The sequence below is a fragment of the Zosterops lateralis genome, assembly GCF_965231275.1.
Source record: "Zosterops lateralis genome assembly, chromosome: 2".
NCBI lineage: Eukaryota > Metazoa > Chordata > Aves > Passeriformes > Zosteropidae > Zosterops > Zosterops lateralis.
In genome coordinates, this window is record NC_139763.1 from 39,152,050 (window position 1) to 39,174,613 (window position 22,564).

The window sequence follows — 22,564 nt, forward strand, 5'->3', positions numbered from 1 at the left end:
GAAGGATCAAGTTTCTTCCTTTGAGCTTAGTAGACCTGGCCACCTCTATCACAATTTGGCCAATTTACATTCTTAATTATCAAGATGGCAAATTGTCAAATACATTTTTTTCCTGTTTGTGCAACTACACATGGAATTTTCATTACATTTCCTTAAACGTCAAAATTTAATTAGATAATTAAACAACAAAGACAATCAAAAAATTATTATGAGAAAGTTGATCATGAATAGTATCAAAAAATAAAAGAAAAAAATGCTAAAGGAGTATAATAATTTGATCTAGAGGCAATTTTCACAGATTAAAATATCAATACTTCATTCTTCACTCCTCAAATAAATATGAATTAAAAGATAAAATTTGCATCTTGCTCTTGGCAGGAGAAAAAAATCACTCCCTTAGAGTAAAAAGCCTTAGTTAAAAAAAAAAAATCAGGACCAGAATTTAATTTGCTAGTAGATAGGATACTTTTTTGAAAATAAGCTGTAACTTGACTCTAAAGTGTATGTATCCTCAAATAAAAAGTGATAGTCGACTGACTGATAAAACTCCAACTGAAGCTGGAAAAGCTTAACACATCTTTGCAACTTTGCCCTACCTAAGAACTGCTTTGCTTAAAAATGCAGTGACCTTGTGCAAATATTAAAATGCATGCCATCTATATCTCAACATGGCATTGATTGTTTTTCCAGGATGAAATCCCAGCCCTAAGTTGAGGAAAGGATGTGCCTTTGACATTCAGTTCATGTGTTGTCATATGCACTTTTTGTGGATAAGCCTTGCTTCAATATATAATTTTGTATTGTAGAGGTTTGTTAAAAAATAAAGCAACATATAACACTCATAAGTTGTGTGCACAAACTTTTCAGCATACAATAACCCAACCAAGTCAAGCAAACCATTAGGTTATAACTTATAATTTACTTTTAGAAGACTCCAAAACTTTCACGAGGTATCACGGCTTATATACTGATCAATCATCGACTTTAAAGACTTGAATCTACCAACACTCTTTGTCCCTTTATATCAGCATCTATACATATATATATATATATCTCAGCATATATATATATGTTTAAAAGGTTTCCATACATATAAGACTAGTTTTATACACAGATGCACTTGGTCTTTTGGGGAATATGGGATGAGTGGATGAGACAATGGGAAATAAAAGCTAAGAAAAAGCTAACAATTAAACCAGCAGTAAAACACATGTGAGGGAAAAAAAAAGAACCAAAACCAGACAAAAACAGCAGTAGGAGAAGTTACTTGAATTGAATGAATGGCAATTTTTTGTCATATTTGGTACCTTGTGGAATGGTTATAGGCAAATATAAGTGGAACAACTGGCATATAAAAATTGTTGTCCTCATTTTATTTTAGACTGTTACTGGAAATATTATACTCTGCTCCTGAATCTGGACTTCAGAGGACCATTCTGCATACCCTCATTTAAAATCCCTACTTAATCCTACGATTAAAAAAAAAGTTCTTTTTGCCTTCAAAGGCTCTTAAATAAATAGAATTTACTTTGCTGTCTGTGTAAGGAAAAGACAGAGAAAGCTATTTTACACAAGTACTCTCTTTCTTCATACACACACAGAGGAAGCACTACCACCAGATATGAATACTCTAGAAGCAGATTGGAACTCTCTTGTAGGCATATGGACACAATCTGCATGTGTGTAGCTTCAACAATGTTTGTAGCACCTTCTAGCTCAAGGACAAGCCTCCTTTGCAACATAGGCAACAGAATTTATAATGCCATAAACGGTATGTGTTGCACAATATTTAACTGCCAGGTTCCTGCCTTATAATGAAATGAAAGAACATTTTGAATTTTGGTTGCTTTTCTATCCATCAGCAGAATTCAGTCCATCTTATTTTCTTGCCTTTCCTATCACAGATGATTTTTTTTTCTTATTCATTCCTTTCTCTTCTTATCTTCCTGCTTCTGAGTTATCACCCTGCATTTTTTTCTAGTATTTTTAATTTTTGCTTCCTTGAAAAAATTCCTAATTATCTATTTTCTAGTTTTGTTTCTTTTTTTCATATGTTGTCCATTCTGCTCTCTCTCATCTGTGCCATGAAGCATTCACATTCCTCATATATTTTACAGAATACAGACACACTAAGCTATGAATTACTTTAGTGAACTATCTTGTACAATCCTCTTTGCAGTTCTTCCAAAATGAGGAGAATGTCACAGGATTTATTCATTCTTTAACCTTATATTTAACTCATTTTTGCATCTGAAATTTGCATTTAGAATTTGTAATGTGAAGTCTTGCAATTAGAGTTAAGTCATATATTCAGTATTTTGTAGAATCATGCAAGCAAATATCAGCCTCTATTAAACTTCATCACTTTTCTTGTGCTTACTAAGATACATACCTGTACAAATCTCTCCTGTTTCATCATCAATGCACTCTCTGTCATCACATTCGCAAAATTTGCCATATACCAGTTCATTTCCTTCTGAGTTTGCACATTTGCACCTGCCACACTGACATGTGCCTGTAAACATTTAAGAGACATTACTCAATGACTGCGGTTTATAGAAAGAGTTTCATTAGTCTGTCAGAGATGGCACATATTCTGAGAAGGCTGAAACATAAAGATCATCTACAGAAATAAAGACAGAGACACAGAAATTATCCATGTCAACAAAAAGCCTAATCTTAGCTGTACAAAGATACAAGTACCTTGGAGGAGTAAAGCTGGTTTTTTCACAGCATAAACAACAAAACAAACAAAACCCCAAAAACCAAATGCCAACTTTCTGACATAATGAAAAGCCAGAGCACTCAGGCAATGCAAAGGAGGCAAATGAATTTGTAAACAGATCTCTCTTCTATCACTGCTCACCAGGTCTCCCATTTGGTCCTTGGTGTTTTGAGGAGGGTTTCCCTTCAGCTCAGTGGCTGCCTCCCTCCATGACCTACCCTCCTGAATATGAAAAAATTGTTTTATTGGTCCATGGGAAAGAAGAATCCCCTCTTTTCCCTCAGACAGTCTATCTGACCTGAGGTCATAAATAAATGTATGAATGACTTCCACAGTCAAAAAAATCACAAATACAAAATGACATTAGAAACAAAAATATGCCACTCATATAAGAAACACCTTTTCCCTACCTCTGTCCCTACCTTTATCAAAATTGAAAGGGTGGGAACTTCGTGCCATATCACATTACCGGGGCCTTGTGGTCAGTGGTCTCAAACAAGTTGTTTCAATAGTCAATGGCATCACTGTGCCAGCAAGCACAGTTGTTTTTTTTTTAAATTCACTTCACAACCTTCTCACATGACATCCATACGTATTTTTGAAAACATGGCTATTGGCATCAGAGAAGTTCTCCAAAATAGAAGTTTTATGCTGATATTACACAAGATTGCAGAATCCAGTTGATGTTTTTACCCTTACAAATTTTACCCTTACAAGCAGAAAATGACTTTTAATAAACATGTTAATCAAAAGAAGAGAACTATTGGACTCTGCAACAGACATGGCCATTCTAAAAAAGTAAATCTTAAAACTGTTTGCAAGGGCTAATATAGTAAGGTAATAATAATACAAGTGATAATACAACATAAGTAACCTACAGAACTAGATTTGCTACAATTACTTGGTAAACAAATACAGATGCAATTTTTGAGAAAACTGTCATGATTACAGATAATTCCTTAACAGGAAAGAAGATAAAAGAAAATTGATTCCTATACTGGGTATCTAAAAAGGTCAGAGAGACGGTTTATCATAAAGAAGTTCATTCCTTCCATTGCCAAAAGAGAAAATTGCTCACATAGAGAATCTCAGTTTAGGTAGGATGCCCTGGTTGTTCTGACAAATGATTGGGAACAAAGTCAGAAAAGTGAAATTTTAGGTGGATCTCGATTGGTTACTGAAAAAAATTACAATAAATTATTATTGTGACAGTAGAGCACTGTTTTTGTAATAGCTCATGTCATCCCTTCCTATCTTTTATTGGCAATTAAAAAACAGAGCCCAAATCCCAACAACAGTGTTAGCAGATCAAAAGGCAATCCCACCAAGACAAAATACAGCCCATCAAACTCACCCCAAACTCCCCAGTCAGTCACACTAGAATTCCTGTCCTGTTTAATATCAGCAAAAGCAAAACCATTTATTCTTCTCTTGATGCCACAAACACTTCCCCCTTAGCTACTTGGAGTGGTTGTTACATTCATTTTCCTGTGAAGACTGGGGCCACTTCTAAGCAAGGAAAGAAAGAGGTTCTCTTTTAAGAACTTTGACTAAGTACAATGAACTATACTTATTTTTGAAAGTCAGTTTCTCATTTAGCTATCTCTCATGCCTCTCTCGATAGCAAGTTTCATGCACCTATTGGTATAAATTAAGTGTATCATTTACTCAGTATGCTGCATACTAATAGTTTTACATTAAATTTGTTTCTTATCTTGTACCAGCTTCTCTCTAATGAGTCCCACAAATACTTGGGATTCTTTGCTCATGTCAGCAACTAACTTGTGAGAAATCTACTTGTATGAAAATGTGTGGATTACAACAGAAATTAAAGACCAGCAATAATGAGCAGAAACATTCTTTCACTTGGAGGTCAATGTAATGGAAATCCAGAAGGCAATTCGTGGTCTCAAAACATGATTGATAGAAAATGCCCTTCAATATGGTACCATTCTTCAATGCAGTCTTCTAAAAGCCATTTGGTTTTCCTCTGATTTTTTTTTAAGGAAAAGACTTTTTATTTAAGTTAGGATTGTTATAAAACTAGACAAGTGGCGAAGGGAATGTTCCCATATCAGAACAATTAAGATGGAAATGCTCCTTTAAATGATCCAGCACATCTTCTACCACAGATTTTAATAATCACAGGTACAACTCAAAAGTGTCTCAAAGAGTTGCACCACTTACAAATGTCCCAGAAAAATATTTGCAAATGCCATTTCTGCATTCTGTAAACACAAGCACTTGATAGAAATGGTATCACTTCCTGTGTTAATACCATTACAACAACATTCTGATGAAAATAAACAACAGTTGCAGTTTCATCAACTTAAAACATCTATGGATAAACCAGAGTACTAAAGTAGGTGTTCTAATCAGTGTACATCACATGCACAGAAATAAGCCTATAGGAAAATTAAACATTTTAGCATACCCAGAGTTAGTATACCTCAGTCTCTTGAAATGTGCTCTACAAAATTACTGGTTAGAAATGACAATGATTCTCAAGATAACACTGGGAGAGCACTAAGGTATCAAAACCAACAAAAGACATCTTACCTGCACCAGAACAGATGATATCTTGAGAATTCTTGCACATTTCGTTGCTTTTCTTCCGTGTAAGATTGCAAGTAGTTGGATACTGACAAGCTTCACCGTACCAGCCTTCATCACATTTGCACTTCCCACAGTCACACTTTCCATGGCCTAGCAAAGGAAGGAAAGAGTGTGTGTCAAGTCCCTTTTTCTTCTTTTTTTCATTCAAAAACTGGTATTTTCTTCTCCAGTTTTTAAAATAGATTCCATCAATTACATTTTTAAATGAACATGACTAACAGATCAACTTAACAGAGTTCATATGCAATCAAAAATGGAAGGGAGACAGCCAGCACATGGCTCCACCAAGGGCAAGCCCTGCTTGACCAACTTGTGCCCTTCCACAATGGAGTGACTACATCAATGGACAAGGGAAGAGCTACAGATGTCATTTATCTGAACTTCTGTAGAGCATTTGACACTGTCCCCCACAACATCCTTCTCTAAATTGGAGATGGATTTAATGGGTGAACCGTTAGGCACATGACGACTTGGTTGGGTGGTCACATTGAGGGGCCAGTGGTCAACTGTTCAGAGTCCTGGAGGACACCACTGACAGGGGGAGTCCCTCAGGGGTTTGTACTGGGAGCACTGTTATTTAATATCTTCTTAATGACACAGACAAAGGGATTGAGTGCACTCTCGGCAAATTTGGAGATGTCACCAAGCTGAGTGACACACTTGAAGGCTGTGATGCCACCCAGAGGGACATGGACAGGCCTGAGAAGAAGGTCTCCTGGAATCTCATGATGTTTAACAAGAACCAGTGCAAGGTCCTGCACCTGGGTTGGGGCAATCCCCAGTACCAACACAGGCTGGGAAATGAACAGATCCAGAGCAGCCCTGCCCAGAAGGATTTGGGGGGACTGGTGGATGAGAGGCTGGGCAATTTTCACTATTTATGCTGCATACTAATTATTGTTTTTCACACTAACTTCCAGGTGCAAATTTTTATCACTTCATTCCCATTACATTCCCATACAATTTTAGGTAGTAAATGTGAAAACAATTGCATTTCTTTTAAATTGGAGCATTAAATTTTAAAATAAGTATCTTTTGAATACATATCTGATTTACAGAATATTCCCTTCCTATCACTGCATCTTAAAAACACAATCTAATTGCAGTCTATTTTAAATGCATCTGTTCCTGTGGTTGGAGTCAACTCCATGAAAAATACAAGCCCAGTCTGCTACCAGTAAGAAGGAATTTAAATAACTATTGTAAACGACAATTTTAATTAGGAAAGGTTTTCTCTTTTGTTGCTCAACAAAACTTTGCTTGCCTTCCAATATGGTCCTAAGACAAGATACAGTTCAATAGCTACAAAAAACATAAACCAAAACCATAAGAGAACATGATAGTTCTTATTTCAAAACATGAGTTGCCACCTTAAAAATCGCTGAATAACTTCCCATAGGTAAAGGACAAGGAAAGAAAAAAAAAATGGTTATAAAATATAGAATAAAAACTGACTCTAGTAACTACTCAGCTTCACTGACAGACAACAGCATAAGCCACTCCAGAAAGTGGTGGCAAATCCTAGGCTAGCTTTCAAAAATGTAAAGAAAAAACATAACTGTTTTCCTTCCTTCAAAGGATTACTTGTCACTGTCACTCTGCATTCTCTATGTTAGGCACTCTTGTGATTTAACAGTTTGATGTCTGATGGTGAAAAAAAAGATATTCTAATGAAAGTAGGACTCATTTTACCTTTCCTATGTCTAAATGACGGAGTAAAGCAGAAGCCACTCCATATCAGTTATTACCAATGGTCCAGCAGCACTAACCTCTCTCCGTTAGACATGCACTAATCCAACACATGATGCATGAAGGAAACAAATAATTTCACTTAAAATGCAACACGGTCTGTTTAAAGAAAATTAATAAAATACTTTCACGAAAGTGGTTATACAGAGCAGTTCCCTGGCTTTATTTAACAAGAAAACACACACACACACAAAAAAATTTAATTAAACTTTGAGAAGAAATGGAAGATCATTTACATGCAATTGAAAGAAACTGTCAGGAATCTAACTAATATGAATGTGTAAGATTGCACATGTGATTTTCACCTTGACCATCCCTTAAAATATATTCATTTTGCCATTTGAATTTTTTTTTAATTGTAAAGGAATGGCAATGTTCTGCCCAAAAATTTGAGTGAGAGGACTATATTGAAGTGTAGAAGGCTGTAACTGCCTGCAATAACTTGTATACATCACTGCATCTTCCCTGTCACATGGACGATGCAATTGATCTGCAAGTCAGTTTGACACAGAAATCCCTTTCTTGCTTATCTCCCACACTCACGTGTACTAATACTATTGCCTCCCTCATGCCAAAAAAAAAAAAAAAAAAAAAAAAAAAAAGATGTGATGAAGTATAAACCAAGTATGTGATAAATTGTAAGAAAATTAGAGAAAGCACAGAAATTTTCTTACTGGGTTTAGATTTCTTTCAGAAAGGTTTTTGCAGGATCCCATTTGTTGTGTATAAATTTCTGCATTATTTAAATACAAATAATGTTTTTAAATAGTAAATAAGAAGTAACTAGCACTATGAAAGCTATGAGATGAGATTGCAACTTCCCATAAAATAAATTTTAACAATAAAGGGTAGACTCAGGTATTAGAGAATGTGGCAGAGAACATGAGAAAAGTGAAGTATAAGACCTCACAAAATAGTTGGTCAAGAAAGCCGTATCTCAAATGATGACATATTAATTAATTTTTTTAAAAAATAACTGTAACACAAATAAATGCTAAACACAAATAAATCAGAACTTCACAAAAAAAACCCCACCCAAAAAACCCCCAAACAAAACAACTAAAACAACATCAACAAAAAGCAGAAAACAAGGAAATAAGGAACACTCAAGAAAATGCAGTAATTCCTTTAAGAAAAAAATTGGCTGAGGACTGAAAAACTTGCAGCTTCAAACATGGGAAGAAACCTCTTATAACAAAGGGCTCAATTTCTAACTAGATGGGCAGTCACCTCAGAGAGTATATCTGGATTATGCAGAAAGCTCGTAGGGTGGAGCATAAAATTAATATGCTGGGAAAACTGTCAGATTTCAGAAAATATATGAAGAAAGTGAGAACAGAAAATGTTAGGCAGGGTCAGATCTTGCAAAATAGCAAGTACTAAAATGCACTTTCATCATCCAAATAAAAAGAAAACAGGAAAAAGAGTGGCTTCGCCAAGCAGCAAAAACTGCTTAAAATTAAAGACAAATTACAGGCAGTCCAAACCAAAATTAATATGGGAATGCTGACTACTAGTAGCAAATGCAGTGTGACTAATGACATGCTCTCTGGAAATGAAAATTAATCCTCTAAGATGAGAGGAAAACAAAGACATAGAACTATTTTTAAGGAAGTGTCTAGACCAAGAGGGCAAGACCCCATAACCTCCATTCGAGAATACTTAAAATACTTGTACATGAAAGGGCAGTTCAGTAACAAAGACTTTTAATGAATCTATCAGGATGGCAATCAAATGTCTGAAAAATAAAACCTAGCTTCTATTTCTTTTAATCAAAAGGAGTTCAGACAACATAAAAACAAGTACCTGTGACCTCATGAGCTGTTCCAGGATTTGAAATAAACTATGAAACATTGCATATCTAGAGACATTGAAGTAATGAAAATGGGATATAATGAATAACAGCTTTACCCCCAAACAGACTATCATTATACCAAAATAACCTGGCATATATTTTTATGATATAATGAATTTTGTAAGAAAAGAAAATGAATTTTGTACCAATAGGAAATCAATGTGACAGGATCATATATGTTGGATACAATGCCACCCATGAAAAGAAAAAATATTCTGGACAAAATGCTCTAGAAATACAAAAGAATCTCAACATAGTTTAAAGGAAGGAAACATTAAAACAAAAAGGCATATTACTGGAATAGAAGAAGATGTCTGGCTATGTTTCAAACGACGTTTTTGGAGCTGTGTGTGTTTCACTGATACTGATAAAGAACTTCAGATGACACAAACAACATTTGGCAATAACAAACCTGTAAAACCTCACTAGAGAGGTGAAGATACAAAAATACAAAAATAACTGGACTGATCACCTGAAGGACTGAAGTAGTAAAAGTGGATTGAGACTGGAAATACAAGCACAGGATTACACACTAGGGGCAAGGAAATTATGTCACAGGCTAATACCTCTCCTCAACAAGAAGAATGTGACTGCACGTTGACATCAGCTCTGGAAACATGGTTTCCATGTTTCCAAAGACTAAGCCTTTAGCTGACAGAGGTCTGAGATGTACCCAATGAAGATATATCACTAGGGACAGGAGTAAAAAATCTGCGTTTGAAATTATACACACAATGTATGGGCTATATAGTCCTGAGCCCAGTTTATCCTTGAAAACTGCCATTAGGTCTCCAAACCTTGGAAGACTGAGTCAAGATATCCAGGGAAAACATTTGTAGAATTTTAGTCACTGGTAAAGTTACAATTGGTTGGAAATTAAAACATCTGAGCAGGAAGATGGTAATTTAAACCATAAGCATTTGGCTCTGATCACATACTTTTGTGTTTAGACACTTGACCTCAACCTAAGTGTCTTCCAAAAATATTTTTTGACTATATATTTGCATGCCTACAGGTCCAAGAGCAAAGATACAAAGGTAAAATCTCTGGGAAAAGGTTCTGAATCCATATCTGTATTGCGTGTATTCAGGACATCGATTTGGAAGCCTTCTTTTGCTGAGCTCTGTGTGTAATCCATCATGAGAGACAGGCACTTCTGCAGAGTGACTCAGGTCCTGTGTGGGCTGAACAGTCCTCAGAGGTTGTCTGTCTTTTTTCTCTAAACTGCTGGGAAGCTGAGACTTTTGATGCATCACTAGATAAGTTTGCATGCAAACACAGATCATTCACTTATGTTCTTTTTCTTCACTTATCTGTACAATATTCAATGTCAGGGTTTAAATATTCTGACATTTTGAATTAAAAAGGAGCATGATGTCAGTTTAGTTATAGGTTGAACTGCATTGGTTTATAAAAACAATTATATTAAATAATTACTGGATGGACCAGAAATTACGTTTGAACATAGCTTTCATTTTTATGTGTCTATAGAAATTGCAGCATTCAGCAGTGCTATTGGGTTGTTTGTGAATCTTACTGGAAAAGATTCTCTCCACCTCTGTACCATTTTTCTTTTTTTCTTTTTTTTTTTTTTTTTTTTTTTTTTTATTTTTTTTTTTTTTTTTTTTTTTTTTTTTTTATTTTTTTTTATTTTTTTATTACATACTAATGTTCCTGAAATCTGCTACATCCTTGTGCTTAAACTTTCCACAGGCAATGAAATCAGTCAAAACAAACTACTTGGTTTGTCACCTCCCATGCTCTTGCTAAGAGTATGTGTAAATGCATGCATGTTTATCTGCCATGACTATCTTTTCTACAGAGCAGTGGTGGGGCACAAAAATGTAGACTCCTTAACAGAAAACAAAAATAAGAAAAGACTGGTCTTGACGTTAAGACCTTGAATTGAAAGAAAGGCAACTGTGTTCAACTCCTGTATCTTTTATTTTCGGCATAACCTTTAGCAGATGAAAACATAGAGCTTAAAATCTCTTTATAAAGCAAATATTGATAATTGACTTTTTCATAGAAATTTTGGTAAGGATAAACTTCTTGGTACTTAAAGGCTTTCAGATGTTACATATGAATAGAGGTAGCTAGTTTAAAAACAAACAAACAGCCCGATGAGGCAACATACTACCTTTGAAATTACAGTCACCATTTTTCTCAGCAAGATGAATAGAGTCCTGTATTCCTGACAGGAATAGTCTCCCTTTCTAGAACGAACTGTGAAACTATGGTCATGTGATTATTAAACTGCCAAAGCTTTTAAATAAATTCCTGGTTCATTAAGTAAACACAACTGGAAATACTGCCTTTGGAATAATACCTATTTATGTCCTTCTGCCACATTAGTTAAAGCAAAGTAACTCTCATGTCAAAAGATGTGTCCTACTTGAGCGCGAAGATCCAGATCCTGTTTGGCCAGACCCTAAAAAACACTCAGATATCCTTGCTGTCACATGTTTTTGATAACTAAAGCCCAAATATTCTATGTAGGAACACAATTGAGGGCAGTTGTTATTTTAAAATTGTAACGGAATCAATTTTCTACAGGCAGGTGAGATGCTTATGCTAAGATAAAGATTTCTCTCTCAAGCATGAAGTCAGTCATCAGAAGAAAATCAGCAGCTGGCATAATAAATGAATTGGGCACATTACTATGCACTTTTAGCAACGCCTGAGTGATTCCTGAAGTGCTTTTTAAACCTAAAAAAACCCAATCCATTGAATAGGTAAAGAAATATGAAGAATTTGTTGTTATGGATTCCAAATTCCAACTGGGATATTAGATAGGAAGGATAATCCAATTGTAAGAGTTGAAAATTTTGGAAAAAAATTAAAACATTGTTCTGCACTTTCAACCTAGACCAGTACAGTGAAATGTTTTTAATATTTCTTTCCAACTAGATGACTTTCTTACCAGCAGCTAGTGAAATAGATTGTGCTAGTTTACACCAATGTAAAGTTAGTGAAAACATCTCAGATTACACTAAGATAGGATTTGCAAAATGGACTATTCTATTTAGTTGCATTTGAGAGTCTTGATAACAATGCCTTGAACTCAGAAGAAGCATTTCTCTGAATTTCTGTTTTTGGAATTGTTAGAATTGCAGTTTTAGGGGAGGAAAAAGAATTTAGCATTATTGAGGTTTTTTTTCTATCTCTGTATGTTTAATTAATCTTTTTTAGGGTTGGGGTCTTGGTTGTCTATGTTGCACTACCTCCAACAAAAGCCAGGTTCTCTCAATCTTTGCAGTGTGCCCTAGGCATTCTGCCCCTGCTGAAAGGAGGTTCAGCAATGCTGGGGTTTTCACAAGAATATCGTCTCCTTCTTCACATCACAACTTGTTACTCTCCCTGTGCTGACAGGATGAGGCTGAACTATGGATTGACCAAGGGGACTGGTTGGAATTTAGAAACAATACTCAAAAAAGCTAGGGGGAAATTTCAAGGGAAAAGCTGCCTAATGATAATAGAATATTTCAAGCCAATTTCGTCACTGAAGGTCCTTTATCAACAAGCCAGAGTCTTGATAAGAATTTAATCAGAGATTTTAAAAGCAATACAGTAGGCCCAGAGACCTTTAAGGATGAAAAGAAATTTAACCTTATTTATTTCCCAAAAGGCTATTAAAAATGAAAAGAAAACCCACTGTATTGGAACTTAGATGCTCTCACACTAAACCAATTTATCCACGTTTATTTAGGGTGTTTAGACCTTGAAGAATGCCAGAGGAAGAGACAAAACCACTGAGCACTGAGCTGTGGGGAGCCTGAGTGACTGAGTAATGCTGACCAGAGCACACAAGCCTCTCAGCGCTCTGTAGTGATTGGATTCCCCAAGTGCATTAAACTTTATCTGAAATGGATTTTTCAGTGTTAAAATGGAAACTGATGACAAATCTTCTCAATCTATTTATTACTGGAAGCACTTTAACAATGAAAACATCATAAATGTTATTAAATCATAATTCCAACAGAGGTCTGGGTAAAACCAAACAAATGACTGTGGATACTTCCTAATGACAAGCAAAAAAAAATTCCTCTTCCATTTGTACTGTGCATTGCAGGTATGGCTTAGAACAATGTTTTAGTAAGCAAATATCAAATAGTGTTCTAAAATTAAAAAAATCCATCAGAACCTACATTAAAATATAGAAAAATTATCAGACATAGGTGTGAGGGCATGGCTGCTGATGGTGTTTAATTTTCAGGTTATAAATCAACTAGACACAGTGGCTATTTCTGTTACACGTACTCGAAAGTATTATTTATACTAATAACATCTTTGTTTCATGTTGACTTGTGTAAATATGAATTCAGAAGTTTATAAATCTTCTAATCATCTCCCAATACAAGTTGTACAAATAAGTTGATTTAAAAGTACTATAGCTAAATTCGGAGATAAAAAGTATTAGCATTTGCAGAAAAGTATTTTAAAGAAACACTTAAAATTTGCATCATACCTGACATGTATTAGATAAATACACTAATAAGAATCTATGCATCAAATCAAACAATATCTTAAAATCGGTATCTTTAGAGATGAAAATAGACTAGAAAATTAAATTTAAATTAAAAAAAAAAAATTAAAATTTGCTGCCCCCTGGAAGGTATGAATACTCTCCACTATTGAGACTACAGTTATCTTTCTCTGCCCAAAGAGGTCATCATGAATGATTTCACTTAATCTTGGAATTTAAAACTATACTTACTGACATTTGCAATTTCACTGACAAGATTAGAACATAAATTAAAGTGATGCTTATAAAAGTTTTTTTATTACATGTACTGGTCACAGCAATGTTTTTTTTTTTAATATATGCCACCCTAATCCTGTATTTCAGAATTTCAGAACAACATCCTTCTGAAAGAGGCCAGGAAGGATTTTTACTCTTTTACATGGTCTATTACTCCATATAAATTTCTGATTTTTTTCCCTCTCAAATATCTATCTCAGCAAGGAACAGATACAGGTGAGCTTGTCTCCTGTGCTCTTAAAATTTCTCTCCACACAACTCTTTGTGTCAGGTTACATAATTGTGTAGCCCTTTCTATATCTCCACCCTGCTGCTGCTTAAATGCCTAACAAGGTGTTAGAAATTAATGTTTTCAAGAAATAAATACAAAAACAGCATAATGTGTAATAATTCTTTTTAGTATCTAAGATTACATAAAACAAATTGTTTTGGAAGCTAATTTCTAGGAAAATTTTAAAATATTTTTTCAACATTGTTAAAAACAAACAAACAAAAAAAAATAAACCCACAAAAAAACAACTGAGCGAGAGATAGAAGTTTGCCAAACATTTCTTCTCCAATTTCATTGTTTCCAGTTGAAACACATGGCAGGAGTAATACACAGTTTAGTCTAGTTTAGTTTAGTTTAGTTTAGTTTAGCTTAGCTTAGTTTAGCTTAGTTTAGTTTAGCTTAGTTTAGTTTAATACAGTCTTAGGTTGTGGACAGTGCTCTGAGACCAAATGGTCTTTCACATAGCTTGAGTCTTTTACTTGAAATGTATAGAAAACTCACAGTTGTATTTGTTAAAAAAAACCCCTTTGTATTTTATTTCTACACATGTACTTAGCATTAAAAACTTTGTGCCTATATGTACATACAAGTAACTCAAGAATCAAAGACAAACACACATTTTTCTTCTACCTGTAGAAAGAGGGCCCAGAATACAAAACAGAATAAATTATACTACTGATCAGTGACTACTCTTTTTCTCCTCTTGGCTATGGATTCAAATTCCCTGTAAAGTGAACTGACTCAATTTTAGTAAAAATCAATTGGATATTTTGAATGATTAAAATGAAGGAAAGCAATACTCAGCTGAATCAGCTTCAGTTTGTTACCCTGGAGGTGGCACAAGTTGGTATCATTTTAAATGTGACTCACGCTGTTTAGACAGATGATATAAATATCTCAGAGAGACAGAGATAAATTAGTTTTATCCATCAAAACAGTCTAGAGTCAAGGTTTCCATTAATAATTCAAAATTTCTGTGAAAGATTTCCTACTTATTTTTAACCAAATGGTTTCTCTCTCTTTTTTTTTTTTTTTTTTTTTTTTTTAAGATCAGAAATAATCAACTTTTAAGTAAGATCTTTAAATAGGCAGACTAAGTATTCTTTAGCTTTTATAGAAGACTGATATTCTATATGTTACTTTTTAGTGTAGACTTTTAGCACAGGTACTGCACATATCAAACAAAATTATACCTGAGAGATGAACAATTCCTTTCCATGAGATAACTTTCAGAGAAATTACCCTTCGTGGGATGGGGGAGAGAATTGGAATGGTAAAAGTGAGAAAACTCGTGGGTTGAGGTAAGGACTGTTTAATAGGTAAAGTAAAAGCTGTGCACACAAACAAGGCAAAATAAGGAATTAATTCATCACTTCCCATTGGCAGGCAGGTTTTCAGCCATCCTCAGGAAAGCTGGTCTGCATCACACATGACAGTGATTCAGGGAGAGAAATGGCATCGCTTTGGACATCCCTCCTTCTTTTCCAAACTTTATCTGCTGAGCATGATGCCATATGGGATACGCCTGTGGTCAGCTGGAATCAGCTGTCTTGGCTGTGTCCCATTCCAACTCCTTGTGCACCCCCAACCTGGTCCCTGGTGGGCTGGGAGGCAGGAAAAGGCCTTGACTGTGTGCAAGCACTGCTCAGCAACAGCTGAAATATTCCTGAGTTGTCAATGCTGTTTCCAGAACAGATACAAAACACAGCCACATACCAACTATCATAGGGAAAATCATCCACAAAAAAAAAAAAAAGGCATTAAAACCCCATTTCCTGAGTCTACTCAGTTTGGTGTGTGCTTCAGGCTGACTAACAAATGTCCCAGATACCCTTTGCTGGCTCCTACATAACCTTTTGGGCTCTGTAAGTCTAAAAGTGATGAACCAAACCTAACTGAAGGAGAATTTCTGGCTCTCTGTGAAATTGAAAATATCACTATTCCCCTATGAAAAACCCACAAATGCTCAAATGCTGCAGGGTTTTTATTTAAAAAAAAAAAAAAAAAAAAAAAAAAAAAAAAAAAAAAAAAAAAAAAAAAGAAAGGGGAGCGGGAGGGGGGGCACACCGGATGAGCTCAGATTAGCTATATAACATTTAATTTGCTACGTATGAATTAAGTGGCCACCTGTGTGGCTTTGCCTTTTTGCCTTTTTCTTAAAGTTCTCATGTGAATATCCTTTTGTTTTACAGTCAAAATGACCCATAATTGTTACCTCTGAGAAAATCCTATAAGAGGTTCTGAAGGCCACCACACTTGAGAACTTCAGTGCAGGCAGAGTTCAGGCAGCTTGACATACCTTAATTAGAAGTCCTGATGCTGCACAAGTTAGGGAGATGTAAAGTTATCTCTTCTATTCCTTTTTTCCTTCTTGTGTTATCTCCAATAAAAGGTACCAACAGAAGGTATTTTAAACAATACCTTATGGAGTTTGAGAGCCTTTATTACTAGCATTAACAACAAACACTAGCACAGGTATGTTACAATTCTTTTTAGCATTCTTTAATGAAATCCCAGACATTCTTCCATTTATGGTTATCTGCTGGTCAACAAAGTCCATGTTAAACATGCGAGTTACAGGAATATTACATGGAACAAGCCAGCTAGGTAAGACAACTCCAAAGAGTACAAAAATGAGTCAAACACCTTTTAGAGCATGGTAAACCTAGCGGCCAAAGGGTCAAAATTACAAGCCTGGCACAATCCTGAGCTGCACACAGGAGAAGATATACCTAAGTAAAGCCAATGCACTGAACAAGGCCTGTTGGATGACCATGTAGCCACCACAGAGTCAGAAGCTAAAAACTTCATGCTGTATCTCCTTTGCATTGTGAGCTGGAGGGCAAAAAAGGGGACATACCCTCACAAAACAACTACAAGCCTCCTACAATGACTACACTTAAATCTATCAGCATCATAAAAGGGACTGTTATTCAGTAATTGTGCTTAAGAAATGACTGACTGGAGATCTAAATACTTCAATTTTCAAACCCAGGATCTCCTAGATGATGTGCTTTCTAATCTGAAATAATTATATTAAGTGCTGTCTCTTAAAGATAGATTGTTAATATTTGTTACCGAAGTTGTATATGTTTTACAAAACAATTTATCCATAATTTCATTATAAATATAATTAGTTAATTGAAATGGATAATTTTATTTAACAGTGTTAACATGGTGTTTTTACATATTTAGGAAATTAAAGGATTGTACACTCTTCCTATAGCTCAAGATCATAAATATAATTAACCATGTCCTTTAGAATTTTGTCTGGTAGGAAATCTAGCCCCTTTCTCTTCAAAACAATGCAGATACACGACACAGAAAACAGAAATGGGAAACAGCAGCTTGTCACAGATTTAAATTGTTAAATACCACTTAGTAATCCCTGAAATTGAATCACCAATGTCTCCAAAACTTTTGCTAGCGTATGGGGAAAACTCATTACAAAAATGAGAGGTATATAAAACCAGAGTATTCAAGCTTGCACAAACATTTAAAAACAAACTGAGCACTGCACATAGCTTGAATAGACCATTAGTGGAGGAAAAAAAACCATGGGTGCCTCAAAGTCTTGTTTTAGAAAGCTGTGAAAATATCTGACACATATAAGGACTATACCTCAACATTCCAATGAGTATCATGGATCAAAAGTTAAATACAATTCTGAGTATATAAAGTTGTGCCCACATTTATCTACTGCCAAATGTTAAACAAATGTTTCTCAGTATTTGTTTTGGCTATACTCATCCCCCACTGTACTGCCAGGTATTATGTTTTTCTTCCCTTGCTTTTGGAATACTAATCATCTCTCAACACTGTCTAAATTTTTTCCCTACGCTTTTAGAAAGGATAAATATTTGTGAAGTTTTAACCTGTTCAGAGATTGCAGTGTTTTCTTTATCAGCTTTAAGAAGAACCTGAAGTTCAGCAAATAAAGATGGATCTTGTTTCCTAGAATGTGCCTCAGGTTGACAGTTTTTCTACAGTCCAGCCAAACCTCCTGCAGCACCTGTTGTTATCACATTCTTCAAATACAGACTTACCAATTTACCAAGTTGTGCACTGGCTCCTCAGTGAAATTAAAATAGATTTCACTTTCCAAAACATGGTATATAGTATTTGGGAAATTTAATTCCTGAGCTAACAGAGGCTAAAATATATTGCAATTGCAGTGTCTTCAAGAAAAGGTCAGGTCTGGATCAGCAGCATCCTCACTTCTGAAAATATTCCTCATCCAGTGACTTGATTCCATCAGAAGGAAGGCTCGGCAAGTGGAATAATAGGAGGATTGGTGAAGAAATCAGGCATTAAAAATAGGATTCTTTAAGAATTCATTGCACTTTCTTTACAAATAGGAAGACTGCCAGAGAGAAGGAGGTGGTGGGGAAGAAAAAAACTTTACTTATTTCCAGATGGGTCACGGAATCATAGAATATTCTGAGTTGGAAGGGACCAACAAGAATCATTGAGGTCCAGCTCCTGGCCATGCTCAGGAGCACCACAAGAATCACACCATGTGGCTGAGAATTGTTCAAATGCCTCTTGAACTCTGCCAGAACTCACTTCTTACCACCCCCTCAGGTCCTGTCACTTGTCACTACAGGGATCAGCACCCGCCCTTGTTGTAACTGCAGTGAGGTCTCCCCTCAGTCTCCTCCAGGCTGAAGAAACTGAATGACCTCAGCTACTCCTCATATTGATTTATCTCCAGGCCCTTCCTTGGACACTTTCTAATAGCTTTATATCAGTAGTTTATTTAAAGTAATATAATTATATAATAGATAAAAATTTTTGAGACAATTATGAAAGCATTACAGCCAGTGGCTCCAGCAAGCAGCTTGGTTTGATTTAGAGCTTATGCCTGGAAAAAATGAGTCTTTACAAGGATATAAAATATTCTTGCTTTTAGACCCCTAGACATTGCCCAGATAATGTGATCATTTTCAGAAAACTCATATATTTTGTGAAATATATAATAGAACTGATTTCTTCAGTTGCCTTTTTGAAAACTTTACATACAGTTCTCCATAGCACAGTCTGAAAAACAATGTAGGCATATTAGTAAGATAGAGAGGTTACTAACTTAAGTGCCTTGGCTACATCACCATAATTGGGTGGGTGAACATGCTCAGACCTTTCTGTAAAAGGTTAGACAACTTAGGAAGAGGCTTTTTCAGAGTAGGAGCTATTATATTACTTATTCTTTGCATCAAATTACTTAAAGAGCAACACGAAAAATCCTCCTTGCCCAGAGAAAGAGTGAGAAAATAGCTGGCAGGTGGGAATAGAGCTCCAGCTGTGATAGTATGCACAGATTACCACCCTTTTAAACAAAGAGTAATCAGCACAGTATTATACATTTTTAAAATACAAGAGACTGCAATTCATGGCAAACTAAAATTAACTCTATTTTTATTTCTTGGTTCAAAATAAATCAGGGAGATCTTCTCAATTAAAAGAACATAATGGATAGGAGGTGAACAGATTGTTTTATTTGCTTTTAAAACATTGTTCCAGATTCTTAGTGTAAAAAGATTATTTCTAGGTGTGGGTGGTATAATTGAGCTTCTCAGTCTCTTTATGTTGTTATTCCCCTCAATGCACATTGAAATGGAGTGCAAATACATAATGAATTTAGAAGAAAAAAATCCAAACAATTGAATGACATTTTCTGTTCCTTACAAAGTTTGAAGTACAGGATAAATTATATCCCAAAGTTCTGAAGTAATTTCAGGTTCCTGAGTTCCTTTAATTTCAGATATTTATATAGTTAGTTCTATTACCATATTATCTTAGCATATCACAATCACGAATTAGGTGTTCGTGTGGCCATTTACATTCAAAATGCCCAGAAACCATGGTGAAAAAAAATTACCCAGGTTTTACAGATACAGAATAAAACACACTGGAAGACATGTAAAACAAGTGAGTTTAGCTAATGTTCCCAAGGTATTTAAGGTGAGCCAGTCCCTGTCTTTACAATCAGATCACAGAAGTCAGTGGACTTGTCCGTGCACTTTGCACTCTGTATTTCCTTCTTAGAGAGTAGGTAGCCAGGAGGGAATGGAAGAGAACATACAGAATGAGTACTGCAAGCAGGGAAGGATACAGGAGAGATTGGCCTGATGAAGTCAATAGCAAAATTCACATTGATTTTCTCATGTCTGGTTTCAATCTATAGTTTAATCACTCTTGCTCATGACAGAGGTGTCCTCTCATCTAATGAATCCATCAGAGGATCTTCAAAAGCTCAATCACAGCAGCAAGAAAGGAAGGCTGTTCTAACAAAGGATGCTAGGTACCTTTTGATAACAAATCTCACATGCACAGACAAAAGGGCACATTCTCTGTCAGTTTTCAAAAGATAAAATTCCTAAGAACTTTGGTTGCAATAAAAGAAATAGTGAAGAGAAAAAAAAAACCCTCTCAAATTACAGATCAGTAAACAAGACTCTCATTGTTCTTCTGAATCTGAGATTAAGAGAATGAACATTGTAAACAACACAATAGAAAAAAAGGAGCCAAACAGTTAAAGAACTTTCACCAAACTGTCTTGATAATAGAACAGTACTTTTCTTTTTGTTCCCTAGGACTTCTAAACTTTTAAAACATTTTGAGGAAAAAGATGGGAGTGAAACATCTAGAAACTCTAAAAGGAACAAATATGGACAGTTCAGAAATCAAGGATCAGAACAAGCTATTTTTGCTTCCCACTGAGACACTAATAGGAACTAATAGGAACACAACATATATTGCACTCATAATTTTTCTGTTCATGCTGGTTATTCATGCCTCTTCAAGCTTGACATGATCACAAACCCATTCCAGTTACAGTAAGACCTTGACTAGTCAGCAAATTAAATGGTTATTAATAGACTTTTTAAAAAGAGACATAAAAATTACCTTGGAAAAAACCTTAATAAAGTCACAAAACACCAAGAATAATGCAACTAATAACAGTTAAAATAGGATTTTGAAAAACAAGAACAACTCTAACTTCCCTGTTCTTCTTTTGGGGAGCACAGCTTTGTTTCCCAGAGCTTCCCCAATATGCAACCCTGGCTAGCTTTCATACTCTGTGGAAAATCAATTATCACAGAAATTAATATTGTCTGTTTATTATGGATATGCTAGTTGTTTTAAGAAGCAGATCAATTTGAAAGATAGATTAGACAAGGACAACAAACTCATGCCAATACTGAAACTTATGAATATGGATTAAGTTAAGAATGACTATGATGGCTTAGACAAAAATGTGTACATGAATGCAAGCTCAACATAACTACTTTGTAAATAGTATTTAAAATGCTAAAAGCTAAGATGAACATATTTATTTTTAAAAAAATATTTTAGTCAAGACTTGCCATAGGAAAAAAGAATACAGATAAAAGTACAGGCTGAAAGGGGAACTTTTAGTATTGGAGAGGGAAGGAAGGGATAGGAACCAGGTGAAAACATCAATTGCTTTAAATTGCTGTGGCAGTAGGGGCAGGCAGAGGATAGTATTAAATAGAACGTGTAAGGAACCTAGAAGCAAATGAAGAAGAAAGTTTGAGGAGTTTGAGGAAATGAAAACAGAAACCAAGGAGAGAAAAAGAGGCAGGACCAGGTGAGTAGAAAGGACTGGGATATAATGTGGACCACAGACAATAAAACCACCACTGAAGAGAGGATTCCAAAGAAACAAAAGAAGGGAAGGGGAGAAAATATAGACAATTGTTAAAATATTTACTCAAAATAATGAAGCGAAAGAGGAAGGAAGAAAGCAATGACATGGAAAATGCAAAGGGAAAAAAAAGAAACAAACAAAAAAAAACCTTGGCAGAAAGAATCAACCTTGTCAATCAAAAGGATGAGATGTGATCACATCAAGAATCAATTCAGGCCTTGCAGAAGATATTCCAAACAGAATGCAATTTCCCTAAAGGAAATGCCTTTATAACAAGAAGAATTAACAAATCAATAGAAGAACTGTTTAATTTTCTTGCCATTAGTTCAAATTCATGTTCTCTGCAAAGAATGTGTGAATGACAATCACTGAGCAAAGCAGAATCTCATTCATATTACAGTTGCCAATCAAAGCTACAAAACATATTCAACTGGGGTCTTTGGTAGATACCTACAATATAGAGGTCCACATCAAAAACTAAGTTAGATCATAATAAAATAAAGGGGGTTTTTTATTTGAATATAAATTAGTCAATCTTTCTCTGTTACAAGTATTTAAAAATAATGGTATATATATAATCATGTGATTTTCTTGGAAAACATTCATCTTGATGAATTCTGAACAAGCATTATGAACACTGCTTGGTTTAATCCTAATTAGACAGTGGATATTTTTTTAAATCTTGGAAAGGCTTTAAGATCAGACAAACAGATGTAAATTAACACAGGTGTTTCTAATTTCTTCTACGTGGGTCACTTAATTGCTTATGTAATATTCAAACACTATTTTCTCTCATCTAAAAAGACTGGTTATCGCTACTTTGTATTGCATCAGGAATACCCTGAAGGATGTCTTGCGGTGACCTCTCCACTCTACCACCACAAGCACATAATCATTTCTCTTTCACTTCAGCG

The 22,564-nt window shown here is 35.1% G+C and overlaps 1 protein-coding gene across 2 annotated transcripts in view; it reads right to left on the minus strand.

The window, feature by feature from the left end:
- Positions 1 to 22,564, minus strand: part of ITGBL1 (integrin subunit beta like 1) — a 131,166-nt gene that overhangs the window by 69,036 nt on the left and 39,566 nt on the right. The window contains exons 2-3 of one of the 2 annotated variants that reach the window (XR_014589292.1): positions 5,285 to 5,431; positions 2,393 to 2,515 (exon numbers count right to left, since the gene is read on the minus strand). Coding sequence is in view for 1 of the 2 variants with exons in the window: in XM_083854653.1 (XP_083710779.1) it covers positions 2,393 to 2,515; positions 5,285 to 5,324 (163 nt within the window). In the remaining variant the exon portion in view is untranslated. Of the gene's footprint in view, positions 1 to 2,392; positions 2,516 to 5,284; positions 5,432 to 22,564 lie in introns of those variants that run through there. The other variant, XM_083854653.1, reaches the window with a different exon arrangement.